Source organism: Hippocampus bargibanti, linkage group LG08 (assembly GCF_051943395.1).
Source record: "Hippocampus bargibanti isolate YZ-2025 linkage group LG08, ASM5194339v1, whole genome shotgun sequence".
Classification (NCBI taxonomy): Eukaryota; Metazoa; Chordata; class Actinopteri; order Syngnathiformes; family Syngnathidae; genus Hippocampus; species Hippocampus bargibanti.
In genome coordinates this window covers 20927438-20944013 of record NC_142741.1, presented here as the reverse complement: position 1 = coordinate 20944013, position 16576 = coordinate 20927438, and the positions used below count along the sequence as shown (strand labels likewise).

The 16576-nt window shown below is 39.3% G+C and overlaps 1 protein-coding gene across 3 annotated transcripts in view; it reads left to right on the top strand.

Annotated features, from left to right (window-relative positions):
* Positions 1 to 3724: 3724 nt before the first annotated feature.
* Positions 3725 to 16576, top strand: part of LOC148894763 (partitioning defective 3 homolog B-like) — a 141775-nt gene continuing 128923 nt past the window's right edge. For all 3 annotated transcript variants that reach the window (XM_089002561.1, XM_089002560.1, XM_089002563.1), the window contains exons 1-3: positions 3725 to 3967; positions 6051 to 6259; positions 15621 to 15722. In XM_089002561.1, the coding sequence (XP_088858687.1) occupies positions 6143 to 6259; positions 15621 to 15722 (219 nt within the window). In that variant the 5' untranslated portion in view covers positions 3725 to 3967; positions 6051 to 6142. The remainder of the gene's footprint in view (positions 3968 to 6050; positions 6260 to 15620; positions 15723 to 16576) is intronic.

Sequence of the window (16576 nt, the reverse complement as noted above, 5' to 3'; positions counted from 1 at the left end):
TGGAATGAACCAAACTTGCATTTCAAGACGCCACTGTGGTACACAACTTGTGGCATCTTTTTTGGCCTACATGTATACAATTAGTGATGTTAAGCGTCCCCCCATTAATTAGGCTGTAATTTATTAATCACAATTCATGTGATAATTTGACTCCTACATATAATGTCTCGTGGAGTTTAGTTATCATGTTAAATAAATAAAAAGATAAATAAATCCGCCCGTAAATTTATAATTGGTCTAATGTACACAAGTGCCCCAGGGTTTTTTTTTCGCTCTTTACTATAAAAGCAGGTGTCACATGTGAATACAAGCTCGCTAAAAATGATGGAATACATTCATGCTGTGTGCTTATTAAGTTTCTGGAGCTGTCAGATGAATTTTCTGCCTGTTACACACACATAATTAGGTTTCAAAGTGCAACTCTGTGAATAGTATCAATTATTTTCTTTCACTTCACTTCTCTCCTTGGAGTCAGGTGGATTTATTCACATTTTCTGATATGGTAGTGTGTTAATTGAGCCATTAGCTGAAGGTGCGATTGAGAGACAAAGACAAAAAAACTATTTCCTGAGGTTCACAAGTGTGCATCTGCTCCTTCAAAGGTGTTTTGTATTTCGGTCGGATAACACCTGTTAATTAATAGCTGACTGAAATTTCCATGTGCTTTTCTTCCCTTCGAACGCAACTGTACTGGTATTTGTCACAAAGCGAGAAGTTGTGCCGTCCCCTGAATGCTACATTTTGCAGATTGCTTGTTACATGGGGATTTCAAGTGTATTAAAGTTCATCTGGGGATGTTATATTTGTTGCTGTGGAATCACCACGCTTCATTCCAATTAATTAGCACACTGTAGCAATCACTGAACAGACTGGCTTTATTACCGTCCCTCATGAAACTTGTTCCACAATAATTGGAATGCGGATAAATTGAACAGCTCATAAATCCAAAAACAAACAATGATATGTATCAAATATGGTGTGCACTGAAATAATGCAATGGTATGTATGGTTATTAGCTTTCAGCCACTTCTAGCGAAATGCACCGCAACCCGTTTGGAGATGTTGGCTACCAACACAATAAGACTTGTGAAAACAGAGTGGTGCTTAAAGTGACCTGGTTTACAGATTTTGGGAGATTAGAAATGTCGTTTTGATGTTTTTTTTATTTTTGTGATTTTTTTTATTTATTTTTTCCCTGGTGGCAAAGTTGTGTCCACCAGAAGGGGCTCTAAAAAATAATGGTGACAGGCAAACTGTTTAGTTCTTTACATTGTTTGATCATGTAATACACCTTTATAAAACACAATAAGCATCTCTATATTGTAATTGTTTCGATAAGCAAGAAGACCAAAGTACAGGTTTTAGTTGGTGCGTATGTGGCACAAGCAAATTCTAGAGTGTTACTGATCAAATATCCCTGCAGAGATAGTATTGATCTCTCTATTTCTGACAGACACATAACTCCACTCAACACCACACTCGTCGGCAGGCTTTTGGAAAAATAATTCAGAGACCTGTAATCTGTTGGCACTCTAAAGCAGATTGCTTTCATGTATTTCTGTCAACTTAAGATGGCTAATACTGGTTGTATGTGTCCATTCCTGTCCAACCATCAGAAAATTAACCCTTTCAAAGACAGCAATTACTATAGTGGGCAGCTCATCCTGTTATCAGGTTGCAAGGTGCATGGAAGGGTTAATGTATTTCCTATTTTGTGTTTAAAAAAGCAACATTCTTGGTTAACGCGTCTGACTCCACTGTGTGTATTTAGCATGTTTTCCCCCAAGCTTGCCGTGCATACTTTTTGTTCCGCAACATAAGAAAAACACGTTAGGTTCATTGAAGCCTCTGAATTGTCCGACGGTGTGAGCGCTAGTGTTAATAGTTGTTTGTCTTGATGTTCTTTGTGATTAGCTGGTGACCTGTGGGTGCACACCCAAACTCAGCAGGGACAAGCTTTATCTCACCCGCGAACCTAATGAGGACAGGCGTGATATAAAATGGATGGCTAGTTTTAACAACCATCTGCAGTCGAAGTCTGTGATTTTACCATCCATGTGTTCAGCCTGCATTGGTCAATTTTCTGCTCTCCCACTGTGCATAACATGTTCTTCCCGACACACTGATTTATTTGTCAAGGCCTTGATGGATCAGGCCCACCAGCGGGGCGCATTCACATTTGCTCGATACCGCTGACAATGGGATTTTTTTCATGTGGCGAGGCACCGGCCAGGAAGAGAGTATGACTGACCACTTTTTTATACGGCTGTAGGTTTGAATGCATACAGAATTATTTCTGTCCTGAAAAACACATCAAATGCAAGGCAAAAAATGCTTCCTGGCACCAATCTCATGACATCTCTGAATGAATTCAAGCACAAACGGTAAGGTAGAAGAAACATAGTGACAACTGTATTTGAATTATTCATCAATATTCACTCTGACACCCAAAGAAATCCTTGCTTTTTCCCCCCCTCTGAATTCACCATTTAACTGATTCACTGACTGCAGTGCCAGGGTTTTTGTCATTGTCATTTGAATTCCAGGACCCACAGAATATTCAGTTTTAGGACTACATAAACATTCAATGCAGCGTAAGAAACCTTAGACTCTTCTTCCATCAGAAAAAAAGAATTAATTCTTAAAGTATATGGGTCTGGAGTTATATGAGCTTGAAATGAGGGCGGCTGTCCAAAATACATACAATGCGATAGATACATATTGGTTTATATAGCGCTATAACAACAGCTGAAGCTGGAACCATGCCTTAACATAGGAAAAGGGAAATGCTGCCCCCTTATAGAAAAGAAAGAAACATAGCCAGAGGCCATGGCCAGCGCTTTATCGGCACACAGGCATGAAAAAACAAAACCCGAACAAATTTGGGAATGGCGCTCTCCGTCATATAAATTCATGAATGGCAGTGAATGAGTTCATTAAAATGTAAGCACTGTTGGTCAACTATTTTCTTCTGTTCAATTGGACACATTCTCTGGTGTAACATGTTGCTGGCGAACACAATGGGCTAAAATAAAATATTTTTATTAAAGAACCCGGAAATGAAACATATATAGGGTTTGCAATTGAAATTGTTCAATAATAAACAACAACAAAAATAAACAACGCTCCACACAGAGAAACTTTCTTCAGTTCATTAAACCATTTCCAAATTTTCATATCTAGAATCATTATTCAAGCATCGGCATTATTTCCCAATTTTAAACCAAAGAAAGAGTAAAATTATGCATGCGTGTCCTCCCCTGCGGTTCATTAGAAGCAATGGAATTCAATGACCCAGAAACGAAACCAAGTCCAAATCAATTAGCAGCAGACATACACATGCAACATTTGAGTTGCTAATTACAAAGGAGGGCTCCGCCTCTCAAGGAGGGGTTTCATCTTTGAAGAGCCATCAACTTGTGTGTGGTGTTATGCAAAATAGGTTATTTTGATTGGCTTCAGTGGTTTGTTGTTTTGGCGGTGACAGTATCAGATGATTAACGGTTGGTTATTTTGGAACCGTTTGCAAGGTTTGCATAACACAAATACTAGTCGGCCTTGTTACTTTGGTGAAAAAAACCATACTTTCGAAAACGTTTCTTCAATTAGACACAAGCGAATACGAGGGTCGCGGACATGCTGTGGCTCGCCCGAAAATAACACTTCTGCAGCATTTGTGTACTGTCTCTTTAAGAAAGTAGTGGAGCAGCCTGCTGTGGAAGCGTTGGTCAGGAACCGGCCAGCCGGAGCGACAATTGGGAAGGATTTCCCAAAAACTTTCCCCTAAGTGTTTCCCTGTCAATTACACGTCGTTTCCAGTTTGTCCGATGTAAAAACCACGCGTAATCAAGTGACGCTGAGCGATGAAGTGGACAGATGACTTGGAGAAAGGAAACATGAGAAGGGGGGCAAAACTTGTGGAATGATACCTGAGCGACTGCACGTTTCCCAACAAAGTTCAGCTAAGGTAGCTAATGTGAGCTAGCTCTGGAATCGGCCTGCTGAAATCGAAAGGGAATGTTTTGAAATGATGCGAAACTCCAACTTTCTAGCCCGTTTCTTTCGGCAAGTTCACGGGGAAATCGGGAGTTATGCGTATACGTGTTGCACTTGTAACGGAATGCAGCCTTGCTGTGCTTGTTACGTTCGCGCTGCTAGTTTCCACCTTACGAAGCTAATACATTTAGCTAAGTGACAGCAGATGACACAAACATCTGCCAAGGCAACTTCGGAGAACATTGGACAGTATTGTGCAGGGAAATGTCACAAAATAACCTGCACTGAAGCCCCAACGGTACATAAATTCACCGAGACGCAACTGTCTGCCACCAATTAAAATGTGATGGTTAAAAGAGCGATAAAAGGAGAAGAAAGGGTGCAGTACAGTGCAGGGATGTTTCCCAAACTTTCTTGATCCAATGACCCCCTTTGCTTTTAAAAATGACATTAGAATAACACATTCAAATAATCACCTGACGAAAATTTATTTATGGTTTGATCAATCCGATGTTGATCTTTTTGGCCATAATTTCAAAAGTTATGTTTGGCACATCATATTCTGTAAAAAAAAAAAACAACAAAAAGAAGCATACAACAAAACCACACATTTATTATATAATTAAGTAGAATTTTAAAGCTTTATTGTCAAATATGTTAATATGCATGACATGCAGCACAGATGAAATTACTGTCCTCTCGGACCCAGCGTAATATATGTTATTAAACATGTTGACACGTTTCAAATGAGGTGTGCTGTTGTAATTTTTTTGTAATTTTTAAATCAAACTTGTTAAATTCCATGATGATTGCTAAAATCTGAGCGAAAATGTCATATTTTTGGGTGTCAACCACAATAAAAGTCATTATTCTTGACTTCAGATTTGAAAACGAGTTATTCATTAATTTGCTGTGTGCTCTATATGTAATATTTGAAGGGATTTAAACATTCTAATGGGTTCCCCAAATTCATAACGGCCCTCGAGAGGAAACCATAATTACAATGTGGCCCGCGGCAAAAAATGACTTTGACACCCCTGTTTTAGAGGATCTGTCTAAGTGTGAACGTTATCCAGCGGTTAGCGCGTCAACCTCACCATGCAGAAGTCATTGATTTGATGTGTGGAGTTTTCATGTTCTCTCCGTGCCTGCGTAAGTTTTCTACTGGTACACCAGTTCCAATTCCAAAAACATGCATAGCAGGCTGATTGAGCACTGTAAAAAAGTGTGAGTATGAGCATGGATGGTTGTTCGTCTCTATGTGCCTTGCAATTGGCTGGCAACCAGTCCTCAGCCTACTCCTCTAAGACAGCTGGGATAGGCTCCAGCACAACCCGTGTGAGGATAAAGCAGATCGGAAAATGGATAGATGTGTACATGTGTTGCTGCACCTGATGTGCTTTGGTACTCCATTCATGGTCGTTCCCATTTTGTACATTATTAGCAATGAGGTAGCAGACTTAAAGTCAATGTGTTTGTCTCAAATACAGTCTGTTAAAAGTTTAGTTTGACTGTAAGCTTCAAGCTGGAGAGACAGCAAACCTTAAACCTTAAAGCCTTTTTTTAGAGAATCGTAACTTCTGCTTTTTGTGTAGTGAGTTGAGTTCACTGGTGCCTTGCTGTGTTCGTGTATACAGTATTTAATTTTTGCATGCAAGTTAAAAGCACAGATAATTTTAGCTGACCAACTTTTCATTCTGTAATTTTTACTCGCCACAAGAAATGTCAATTGAGTTGTACAATGAGGCAATAGGTCACTTTAATGATGGAAGAACATTAGATTGATCTGAGATCACTCTGAGATTTTTTTACATCAGGTAGTTTGAACAGGTTATGTAAACCTTTTACGTCCTCCGTATTATATTCGATGTTGTTTAACATGTGGCTTTAAAAGTAATGGTTCCGTTTTTTAAACATCAGTCACAGGTTGTTTAGAAGTATTGTGACGTTATTACTCTCATTAGCGTCGCTCATACTGTTCAGCTTTTATGGTTCCATATACACCATGATTCACTAACATTTTCTTCCACTCACTGTGTGCTTGCTTTCCCCAGGCTTCTAGTGTTCCGTTCTACCACTCTGTAGTTTTATCCACCCCAACACAGCTCTCCGGCCATCACCTAAAACTTCAGGGAAGAGTCTCACAATGAAAGTGACAGTGACATTTGGACAAATGGGTGTGGTGGTTCCTTGTAAAGAGGGATGGACTGTAAGGGATCTCATCCAACAAGCCACCTTGAGATACAGAAAACTGCTGGAAAAGGTACGGTCAACTTGGAAAATCATTTCAATCATAACCATTTCAATCATAATCATGACATTTAGCAACTGTTTTAAATAAATCCCTTTAAATTTGACTGCAACTCTTTTATTATTTTAGTAGTTCAATTAGAAAGTGAAAGACCTCTTACACATTACACACATAAAAATAATTCTTGGAATCTTTAATTTCTAGACCAAATGTCAGTTTGACTGATTTAGTTTCTTGTGGTGAGGAATTTGAGGTTCTCATTTTCTATAAACAGTAATCAAAATTATTAGATTATTATAATAAAAAAACATGAAATATTTCATTCTGGCCAAATCAACTTTATAAATGACAGGGAAGTGTGACACTCCACTACATGTAACTTCCCTCTGAAATATTTTTCAAATAAACCTTTGATGCCTTTCATGGGGAGAAAGTAATACTTTTTGTACTTGACCATAAATCAATAACTTCATTTACTGATGTCATTGGCGTGAGTTCCTCCGGATTATTCATAATAACTTCTGTTTACAGCATCTGGTTGCATGTTTGTTGTTGCATGCTTCACTTTGTTGTTTTTACTTGTCAAAGCAAAGAAATCTCACAGGCTGTAATTTGATTGAAAAGACGAACTGAACAACTAAATGTGTTAGACCAGCGTGGGATATTATTGCGTTAAAGCCTCACTCTTAAAATCTATTCATCCTGAAATTTGCATATACAAAGTGAAGTAACAGGGCCTGTGTACAAACATCAAAGTCAAAATGTTTGAATCTTAAATGAGGAACGATTAAATTAGAAAAATATGTGTTGCATGAATTTAGTCTGTGGTCTCCTTGGACATTCTACCTGGCTTAACTGACCCATAACACAGTGGTGAGCTATTGTACATGCTTGTGGCGAATGGGATGAACGATCTCCAAAAATATTTTTTCTGACAGCAGAAAGGAATGAATCACTTTAGTGTCTTGCAGTAGCGTGTATTGTAGGAGATGGGATGGAGTATGTTAGGTTCCTCACCTGATGTGTCTCCTGCACTCATATGTCTACAGTATAACTAGTATCGCGGCAAAAATAATATTGCAGCAGCAATTAGGAGCAATACACTTTGGTTAGAATTTTTATTGCTGACTATGATTCTCAATTTTTTTTATTACAAAACATAAGTATTTAAAAATACTTAATATTGATTGATGGGATATTTAAAAATATCCCATCAATCAGGCTCCACAAATAACCCGCAAAAGCCATCCGTACACTTGATGCAAAAAGCTATCAACCCAGTCAAACTGAACACAATTGATGAGGAAAAAGGTAAAATTAGCACAGAGAAAGCACCTTCAAGGGATTGTTCCTCAAGATGGTGAAAGAAGAAGGCTATGTTCCTCATCAAGTGTTTAATGCTGATGAAACCGGACATCCCATTCCATCAAGCCATCAACGACCATCACAAAGGTAAATAAAACGACTTTATTATATAGTACAGTTTATTTATTTAATTATAATACCATAGCACATTTATTATACATAAAATAAGGTATATGTTGTGTAGTTTGAAGGCTTAGAAAATTAGAGAGTAGAAAATTATGTCTTATGGGATCTGGGAATGGATTATTCACATTTTAATGGGATCCTATGGGACATTAATTTTTGGGATACACACGTTTCGCCTTACACACTGTCTGGGAACCAATTAAGTTCGTAATCCAAGGTATCACTGTCCATCTGACTTTCTCTTCCGCACTAATTACTGTTCTTTGTTTGGATACCACATTTGGATACACAACATTAATGTTAATTAATTATAATAAAAACATTCACAATTCCAGTGAAACTCACTGCAATCAATAGTTACTTACATGTCACTGTTTTCGATCCACTGACAAGAAGTGGCGTAGCTGACACACTGCTCCCGAGGGAGTTTGTTCGGTTAAATAAGATTTCTTCGTCGATTTCTCTCCCTCTCTCTTCTTCTCTCCCTCCTTTCCTGTGCACTGCGACTTCAACTAACTGAGCCGCTCAGTGTTGAAATGCATGTCATGACAAGTCCAAATGAAACACATGCAATCATTCACATCGAACTTCAGATGTGTACCAACCTAGTTTGCCTACTTATGCTGTAAATGGTCGCGTTGCATTGCTTTGGAATTGCGATCAGCAAAACATCATGTGGAAGACAAGATGGGGGGTGGAAACGGAAATATTAGCGTCACCGTTGTTACTTGCTTGTTTTCCCCAAATGTGTGTTTTTTCCACTTTGTGGTCAGTAACTGTAATTTTGATGGAACTCACCTATGTTTTACTGCTGATTATTACTGGTAAAAATTGAAATAAGGTATAAAATAAGTTCTGACAGAATATTATAAGTGCTTACAGTATATTACCACAGAATAAAATACTGTGCCTGAAAGCAAAAAATATTTGATCAACGTCTGGCCAACAGGAAACTCTTATTTCAAGATGGCCGGCAGGCAATGAGGTCATGACTAAATAACTGCAAATAACATTTTATTCCCCCCATACCTGACAATATGTGTGGCGTACACAAATATATCCCTAACAAGCATATATCCAAGACCGACCTGAGGTTATTTCAAACTCAATGTTTATTGATTTCAAAGAAAACGAGAGCTCCATTTGGTTGGAATCTCATTTCAGCCATCAAATTTATTGTCAATTTCATAATAATGTTCATGAACAACAAAAAGTCTTATGAAAATAGCTTTTTTTATGGAGCAGCATAGCTTTCAGAATATTGAGCATCTACAACCCCCTTGCACCTTCTGAAGCCATACAATTATTAACATCGTTGTTATATTTAATATTGTAAAAGGACGGTCTGATTTTCGCATCGGAAAGTCTCCGCCAAAGCCACAGAGGTCCAGCTCTTCCTAATTGCCGCATGAAAAATTTAACGCATATCTGATTTGAATTGCGATGTGCCAGATAGGAGGCTGCATGACTCATTTCCACTTAAGTTGTGAGTCGGTGTAAAATGCAAATGTGCAAATGTCTCCCTCCCGTGATTCCTTTTGTTGATTCCCTGTGCTACTCTCAGGGCAGCAATCCTACTCTTCCCATCAGATAACCAAATCTCCTCAGTGACCTCTTAAATACCGGCTGTTATTTAAACAGCACAGCCGAAGTGGACGTACTGCTGTATGGCCTCAGTAGGACTCGAGGGTGAGATGTACACACAGTGTGTTTAATCTCTTCCCCTCTGTTTTAGCCTTGTCATCTTTTCACCCATCTGTAGGTCAACCCTCTATGCCCAGCGCTCCCATGTGTTTTTCCCCATCATACTATTTATCATACTATTTTCCCCCTCTGGTGTACCCTTCAATTTCTACACAGCCCCAAGACACCCACCCCATTTGAACTCTGGTTCCACCTTAAATACAACTTGTCAAGATAACAGTGTGCTCTGTCTAATTGGAGATGATAAGCACATTTATAATTAGGTCCCTAATATGAATGGGCATTCCACTTAATTTGACTATGGGGTAAATTTATAGTCCAGTCAATTTGTGGCAGCTCTGTGGTTGAGATGTTAGTGCATCGACCTCACAGTGTCTGGATCGTGGGTACATGTTCTCCATGTGCCTGTGTGGGTTTTCTCCAGGTACTCTGGTTTTCTCCCATATTCCAAAAACATGCATGGCAGGCCGATTGAACACCCTGAATCAAGGCTGCCCATTTCATTGATTGCGATCGATCGGTAGCTCGCCGGCTGGTCCCAAGTCAATCACAAAGGTTGTAGAGTTAAAAAAAAAAACAAAAAGCATTTGCGTTCGGAATATATGTTTGTGTTAATGCACACTGCACCCAAATTATCCTATAAGTCTCGTTTTCACAAAAAGTACTTATAAAAAAATAAAATAAAGCAGAGCAACGTTATCCTACGGTGGCGCATGACTGCGCGAATGATAGTTGTTAGCGCTTATCAGTCTGTAGCTCGTGATGAGAACTCTTCTGCTATGTCAAAAAAGTCTGGGCACCCCTGGTCTGAATTGTTCCTTTGTATAGCTCTGAGTGTGATGGTTATTTGTCTCTGTGTGCCCTGCAATTAGCTGGCAACGAGTTCAGGTTATCCCCCGACCACTGCCCTAAAATAGCTGGGATTGGCTCCATCATTCTCCACAACCCTGGTGAGGATAAAGCGGATCAAAAAATGGATAGTTGGATAGAATGAATCAATTAGTTGCTCTTTTTCCTCCGTGTATTTTTTCAGAATGTTCTGAATCCCTGTTACTATGGGAGTTTTAAGAAACTACCAGTAGTTCTTCTGGAATCGACATTGCTGTTTTACGTCTGGATTTCATTCTCTCGAAAGACCTACGACACAAATAGACTCACGCGCCACGAGGCCTTTTTCACAACAAACACACCATGACTTGTAAGCTCAGGGCGATGTGATTCAAATGCAGCGGCATATAAATACAATATCCTCACACAGTACTCCCTTGTGTCAAACAGCACAAGCAGATAAAACTAGAATGCACAACACCAGTCATAGAAGATCCAATTCCAAAATCCTGTGTTCACAGAAAGCTTCTCAATAATGGATGAATGCGATCAAAGCCAGTGGAAATGGCCCACAAATAGGAAGTAGCCCCTCCTCAGAAAAAAACAAAAACAACAAGGCAGTGAAACTCGATTCATAATTTGTAGGATATCAGCAGTCGTCCAAGTGCCTTTTGGAGATTGCTCCCCACTATATTTTGGCAGAATTATTGGTCAAGCGTGAAACTTCAAGACCTGTTTTGATATGTGAAATTAAAAATAGCACTAAACAGTGAATCATAACAGTTGTATTCACTCCCTGGCTCCCTCAGTACGACTTGAAGTGTCATTCTTAAGCCGCTGTGGCAGCTTGAAGCTGACGGAAGTCCATGACCAGGAGCTTAGGCAGCTGCAACATTGAGCAAATGTGCTAACAGTGAACAAAACCTGTCAACAGCACAACACCGTTTGTCTAAATAGCATCTATGATAAAGTAAACACCAACCCTGAACAATGACGTGCACTTCTGAACAAGACTTGGCGGTTGTAATTGGAGGTGTTTTTAAAAAAAAGAAATTATGGTGCACCCATAATTTAATATTCTCATACATTTTTAAATCCTAGCAGTATAATTGATATTATTGTGCCCGATCAGATCAGACTTTTTTTTTACTTTTTGGCGGTTTCCACCACTACAGCCGCATTAGTGGTCCTATAAATGTTTCCAGGGATGAACATTCTCCAGGTAGGTTTTCCTGAAGCTGTATTTAAGGGCCTCACTGTCTCTTGTATTGATTAAATCGGAGGTACTAGTTTTCACCCTCCCTCTGTGAATGTTATGCCTTGTTAAGCATGTCTGGATTGGCAGCATTTTTTGCAGCTTTTTTAGTTGAAGGACAACCGACGTCTCCGGACAACTCCGGACATAATTTGTAAAATGGCTTCAAACGACTTCTACTGAGCGTATTTTAAAAAGATTCCACCGCATATAGCTATATTTTACGTTTTAAGACTCGCGCTGAATATTCAGGAAGTCTTGTTTTTGAGTTGGTGACGAGTCCGTACGTGACGTCACGAAAGCAATGCCCCTGACCGAAAAAAAAGACGCATTGTAGCGGTCCTTCCATCACGTCAATGTATTTAGCTGTACTTGTTTGGTCTGGGGACCTCGTGTTGCACCCAAAAGCTGCCAGAACAGGGCGTCCAAGCTCCATATAAGGAATTTATCAGCCTGTGGAAACTGAGGTGGCCACAGGAGGTCGCCATTTTGTGCCTCTTTTTCGTTGAGACATCTCTCCTCAATGTTGCCTCATAATGGCACGGAATAAATTCTTTAATCGATTGCAAACATGTATTTCCTCTTCAGAACTATTTGAATCATATTCATAACTGGATGTGTAACAAGAAAGCATATTCTCCGAATCTGAAGCCATTGTTTTGATTCTGCAGCAATGCAAGACGTCTTGGCGTGATGTCACGAACTGGGGGCGGGACTTTCTGAAAATGCCCAATTCGCAGCTCATTTTTTTTCAGATTTTGGACACTAACTCATTTTTATTGGTGTTTTGCATTTGAATAAAAATATCATACTGCGTGTTTTGGGTATTTTAGATGCTCCAAAACGTTTTTCTGATGTCAGTTAAGAAACAAAAAAGTGACGTCGGTTGTCCTTTAAGTGATGCCGATTTTTTGTTTCGCCTTTTGAGTTATTATGCCTCCCTCCCCCTTCATTCCTCATGGATGTAATAACGTATTAATTGTGTTTTCGTTTTTCCTCTCTTTTCCCCTGTTGTTTTCACTCGTGTTCTTGCTGTAATTATAATCTGTAGTTTGTTTGCAATCTCAATTGATGTTTCTCGGGTGTTGCTGTGTGTGTGGATGCACTGTCCGATCCTCCTGTTGCTCCTGGCGCTATGCAAATATCTTTCGAACAAGTCGCCGAGACAGCCCGCCTGTTGTTTGTTTATTTCCATGACATCTGCTTCTGTGATTCATCATACTTCAGAGTATTTTTTTAACTTTGATCCAAAATATCCCCACCAGCCCTCTGCTTTCCCCACATGCTACATTGTGGCAGTAATGAACTGTTTTACTAATCTACTACATTGTTAGACTCCAGCACTGTAAATGTTGTTATTGGACATTTTAATGCAGTGGAATAGGTCTTCACTACAATGGTGTTTGTGTTGGTTTCGATTCCTCAAAATGTACACAGACTGAAATAGAGAAGTATTCCCGTTTTGAACTTCTGATATAGTCTTGTTATATAAATTGAAAACGTTAGAAATAAACAAAAAAAAAAAAAAGAATGCCAAACAAGTTGGTGGAAGAACTGCAAAACGTATTCCAAAATATGGTAAAGTATACCAAAGCAGAATTGAGTGAATTAATTCCACAGCAGAGATAATGAAAATGCTATATGCCTTTAGATCAGGTGTCGGAACCTTTTTGACTAAGAGAGCCATAAAAGTAAAATATTTAGAAATGTTTTTCAGTGAGAGCCACATGCACGCGCGCGCGCACATACAAATGCTTGACTGCGCGCGCACACGCACACGTGCGGCCATTTTTCAACAAAATATCAGAATGTATTTTTTAAAATAACTTTGTGATAGTACTCACCGTTAACATGAATGGTTTCCGTTCCTCGTGATTGGTAAAAATCCAGGCAAACGATCGGAATGAAATTCAATTTGCCGGTCCAGAGGCGAAGTTACTGCTAGCTAGCCTGCACACGGCTCATAAGCTTCCACACTTGCTTCAGTGGCCTGAGAGTGTATTTTACAACCTGAGTTGACGTATGATAGTACACAGTATCTGCAGGTGTTCTAAATGTTTAATTAATTTGATGTATATACATATACTTGTAAGAGTCCTGGACTATGTAAGACGAAAATCATTAATTTGAGGAAAAATGCATTTTATTTATTTATATATTTATTTTTGGACTCTAATGGTGACCTGATCTAACGGTATGAATCTAACGCGTTGCCATTTCACTGCGGCTGCAAGAAAATATTCCAGGGATGCTTTGTTGCCCTGAGCAACCGATCTGTTTTATATTGGTCTTCCTCTAACCCAAAGTAAAATTTGAGGTTTGAGTGAACACATGACAATGACAATGACATGGCACCTTGTCAGATATCTTGTGAACAATGGTGAGTTATGGTTCACATGTCTATTTCCAACCTCATAGCCCTTTGAATCTGCCTTGATTTTATAGAATACACACTTTGTCAAAGATAGATTGTGTACGGGTAATGACCAATTTCCTTCAGGCATGTACTGTATTCAATAGAACCGCTGAAAATTACTTTTATAGAGTCGTGATTTGGAGACTTGATCTCAGAAAATCCTTTACCTCTGGAGTGTAATGAAAACCACATATTTAATGAGACACAGCCATGTTACATTTTGATTCGTGCATGCTCTTTGGTTCATCACAATTCATGTGGACACATGGTATTTGCAAGCTTGTGTGCTGTGGCCCGATGTTGTTTAACAACCAACTACAATCAACTATTTGTCGGCGGCTGTCCAATGCAGCGTCACTGTCATCAATCACAGACCTAATGCTGCGGATAAAAGGAATGGTGCGGCAGTGATAATACTGCAGTTCGGGATGGTAATAATAACGGTAATCTATAGTAGTTGTCCAGCACAAGATGTGAAATATCCAAATGACGAAACAATGGTGAGAAGTATGAAAGTAGGAAAGTGAATTTTTATTAGACCTATGGACTCGTCATTGAAAACAAATCTTGATTATTAAAAACAATGCTTTGATGAGCAATGAAAGGTGTATAATGAATTGACCCAAGTGAGGATTGTTTTCAATCTGAAGTCCTGTTTTGTTTAAAATAAGAGTAATAATTAAAAAAAATAACTGCGCAACAAGGGCGCCCTCGTAGTCGAGTGGTGAGCACACCGGCTTCACAGTGCAGAGGTCGCCGGCTCGCATCCCGGTCCGGCCTCCCTGTGTTGAGTTTGCATGTGCCCTTGGGTCCGCGTGGGTTTTCTCCGGGTACTCCGGTTTGCTCCCACATTCCAAAAACATGCATGGCAGGCAGATTGACCACTCCAAATTGTCCAAAGGAGTTGTTTGTCTTTGTGTGCCCTGCGATTGGCTGGCAACCAATTCAGGGTGTCCCCCGCCTCGTGCCCGAAGACAGCTGGGATAGGCTCCGGCACCCCCCGCAACTCTACTGAGGAATAAGCGGTACGGAAAATGGATGGATGGATGGATGGAAAATGGATGGATGAAACTGCGCAACATAAATCCTTAAATATTGCAAACTGCTGGCAACACAAAAACATGCAAGAACGAGGTCCTTATTACTACATTTTGATGCATTGCGCTACACAATGCATTCGGGGAAACAAAAATGAAAGTTTTATTTTTTTAAACTTTTAAAATCGAGCTATTTGCAGATAAAAGGGACCAGTTTGGGCCGTGAAAAGGGAAAACTCACCTATAATTAACACCCATTTAAAAGTATTAGAGGCCGGGGGAGTTAATTTTTTTGGCTCAATTCATGCATTCAAGCTCTCTCCAATTTTTATCAACTGGAATGTGTTTCCAGTCATCAAGGTAGCCTCTCCGCTTTGGCTCAAATGAATCACAGTTCAATCCTAAGGACGAAAAATTCCACAATCAAGAGTTATTTTCGTTCCACCGGATCTGCTTCACTTAAACCCGGAACATGGTTTGGTAATAGATGTTGGTGTTTTGGAGAATGAATAAAATTATAATACAGAACAATTAAACGAGGAAATCCTAATCTTTGAGTCTCACTCAATATATTTAAAAAAATCTATTCAAGATGTATACATTATATCTTGACTTGAATGTGTTTGCTCTTTTGTTGCACAGGAAGGGGAATTCGTGGTTCGGACACACCATGTTGAATACTGCGATGGAGGGATTCTTGACCCTGACGATATACTGAGTGATCTTGTGGAGGACAAGGACAAAGTAAGAACTTGACATTCTCGGCTCACCAGCAAAATGCAAATGTGATTGTCTTATTAGACTTATTAACATTTCACTGATGGGCCTAATGCATACTGCCCAAGCTTCCTCTTCTTAGATATTTTATCATATCACCCCCTCCCATCTACTGTTATATACGTATCACACAATGTTCCTTCATTATATTGCTTTGCAGCCTCCGACTGTACGTCTTAAGTGCAGTATATATTGAATTGTTTTGAGGAGCTCACTAAAGTCATCATTTTTGTTGCTTCTTTCTTTACCTTTAACATATATGTATTTTTTTTTTTTTTTTTGGGGGGGGGGGGCATTTTTCATACTCCTCTTGTGAACTGTTGCGAAGGTAACAAGCCTAAAATAGGACTTGACTCAAACTTAGCCATACAGAAGCTGTCAGCCCACACCAGTAAGCGCTAGCTCAGGCTATAATTTAAATATGGGTAATCATTCTCCCTCACACTGAAATTCCACTCATATTGCCTTTCCCTTTATGTTATCTTTGTGTTTTTTTCTGTTTTACTCCCTTGAACTCTGCTACATTTCAGGCCGAAACTCGCCTTCTTTAGTTTGCTTTGTGGAACTTTCCTATCAGCTCCTTTATTATTGAAAGATGACATTCCGAAAGGGATACATTGTTTTACATTGCTCTAGCATGATTTACTTTGCCCTTCCACACAGCTTCATACAAGACACATTACTTCCAAAGCCAAGTACCTTGTCACTGGGCTATTCTTTGCAGTTTTTAAGTGAATTAGCGTAATTTCCAACCCCCTGATAAATCATCATTTGTGACAAAAGATGCCGAAAGATGGTTTTGAAAATGTGAGTTCTTGCCT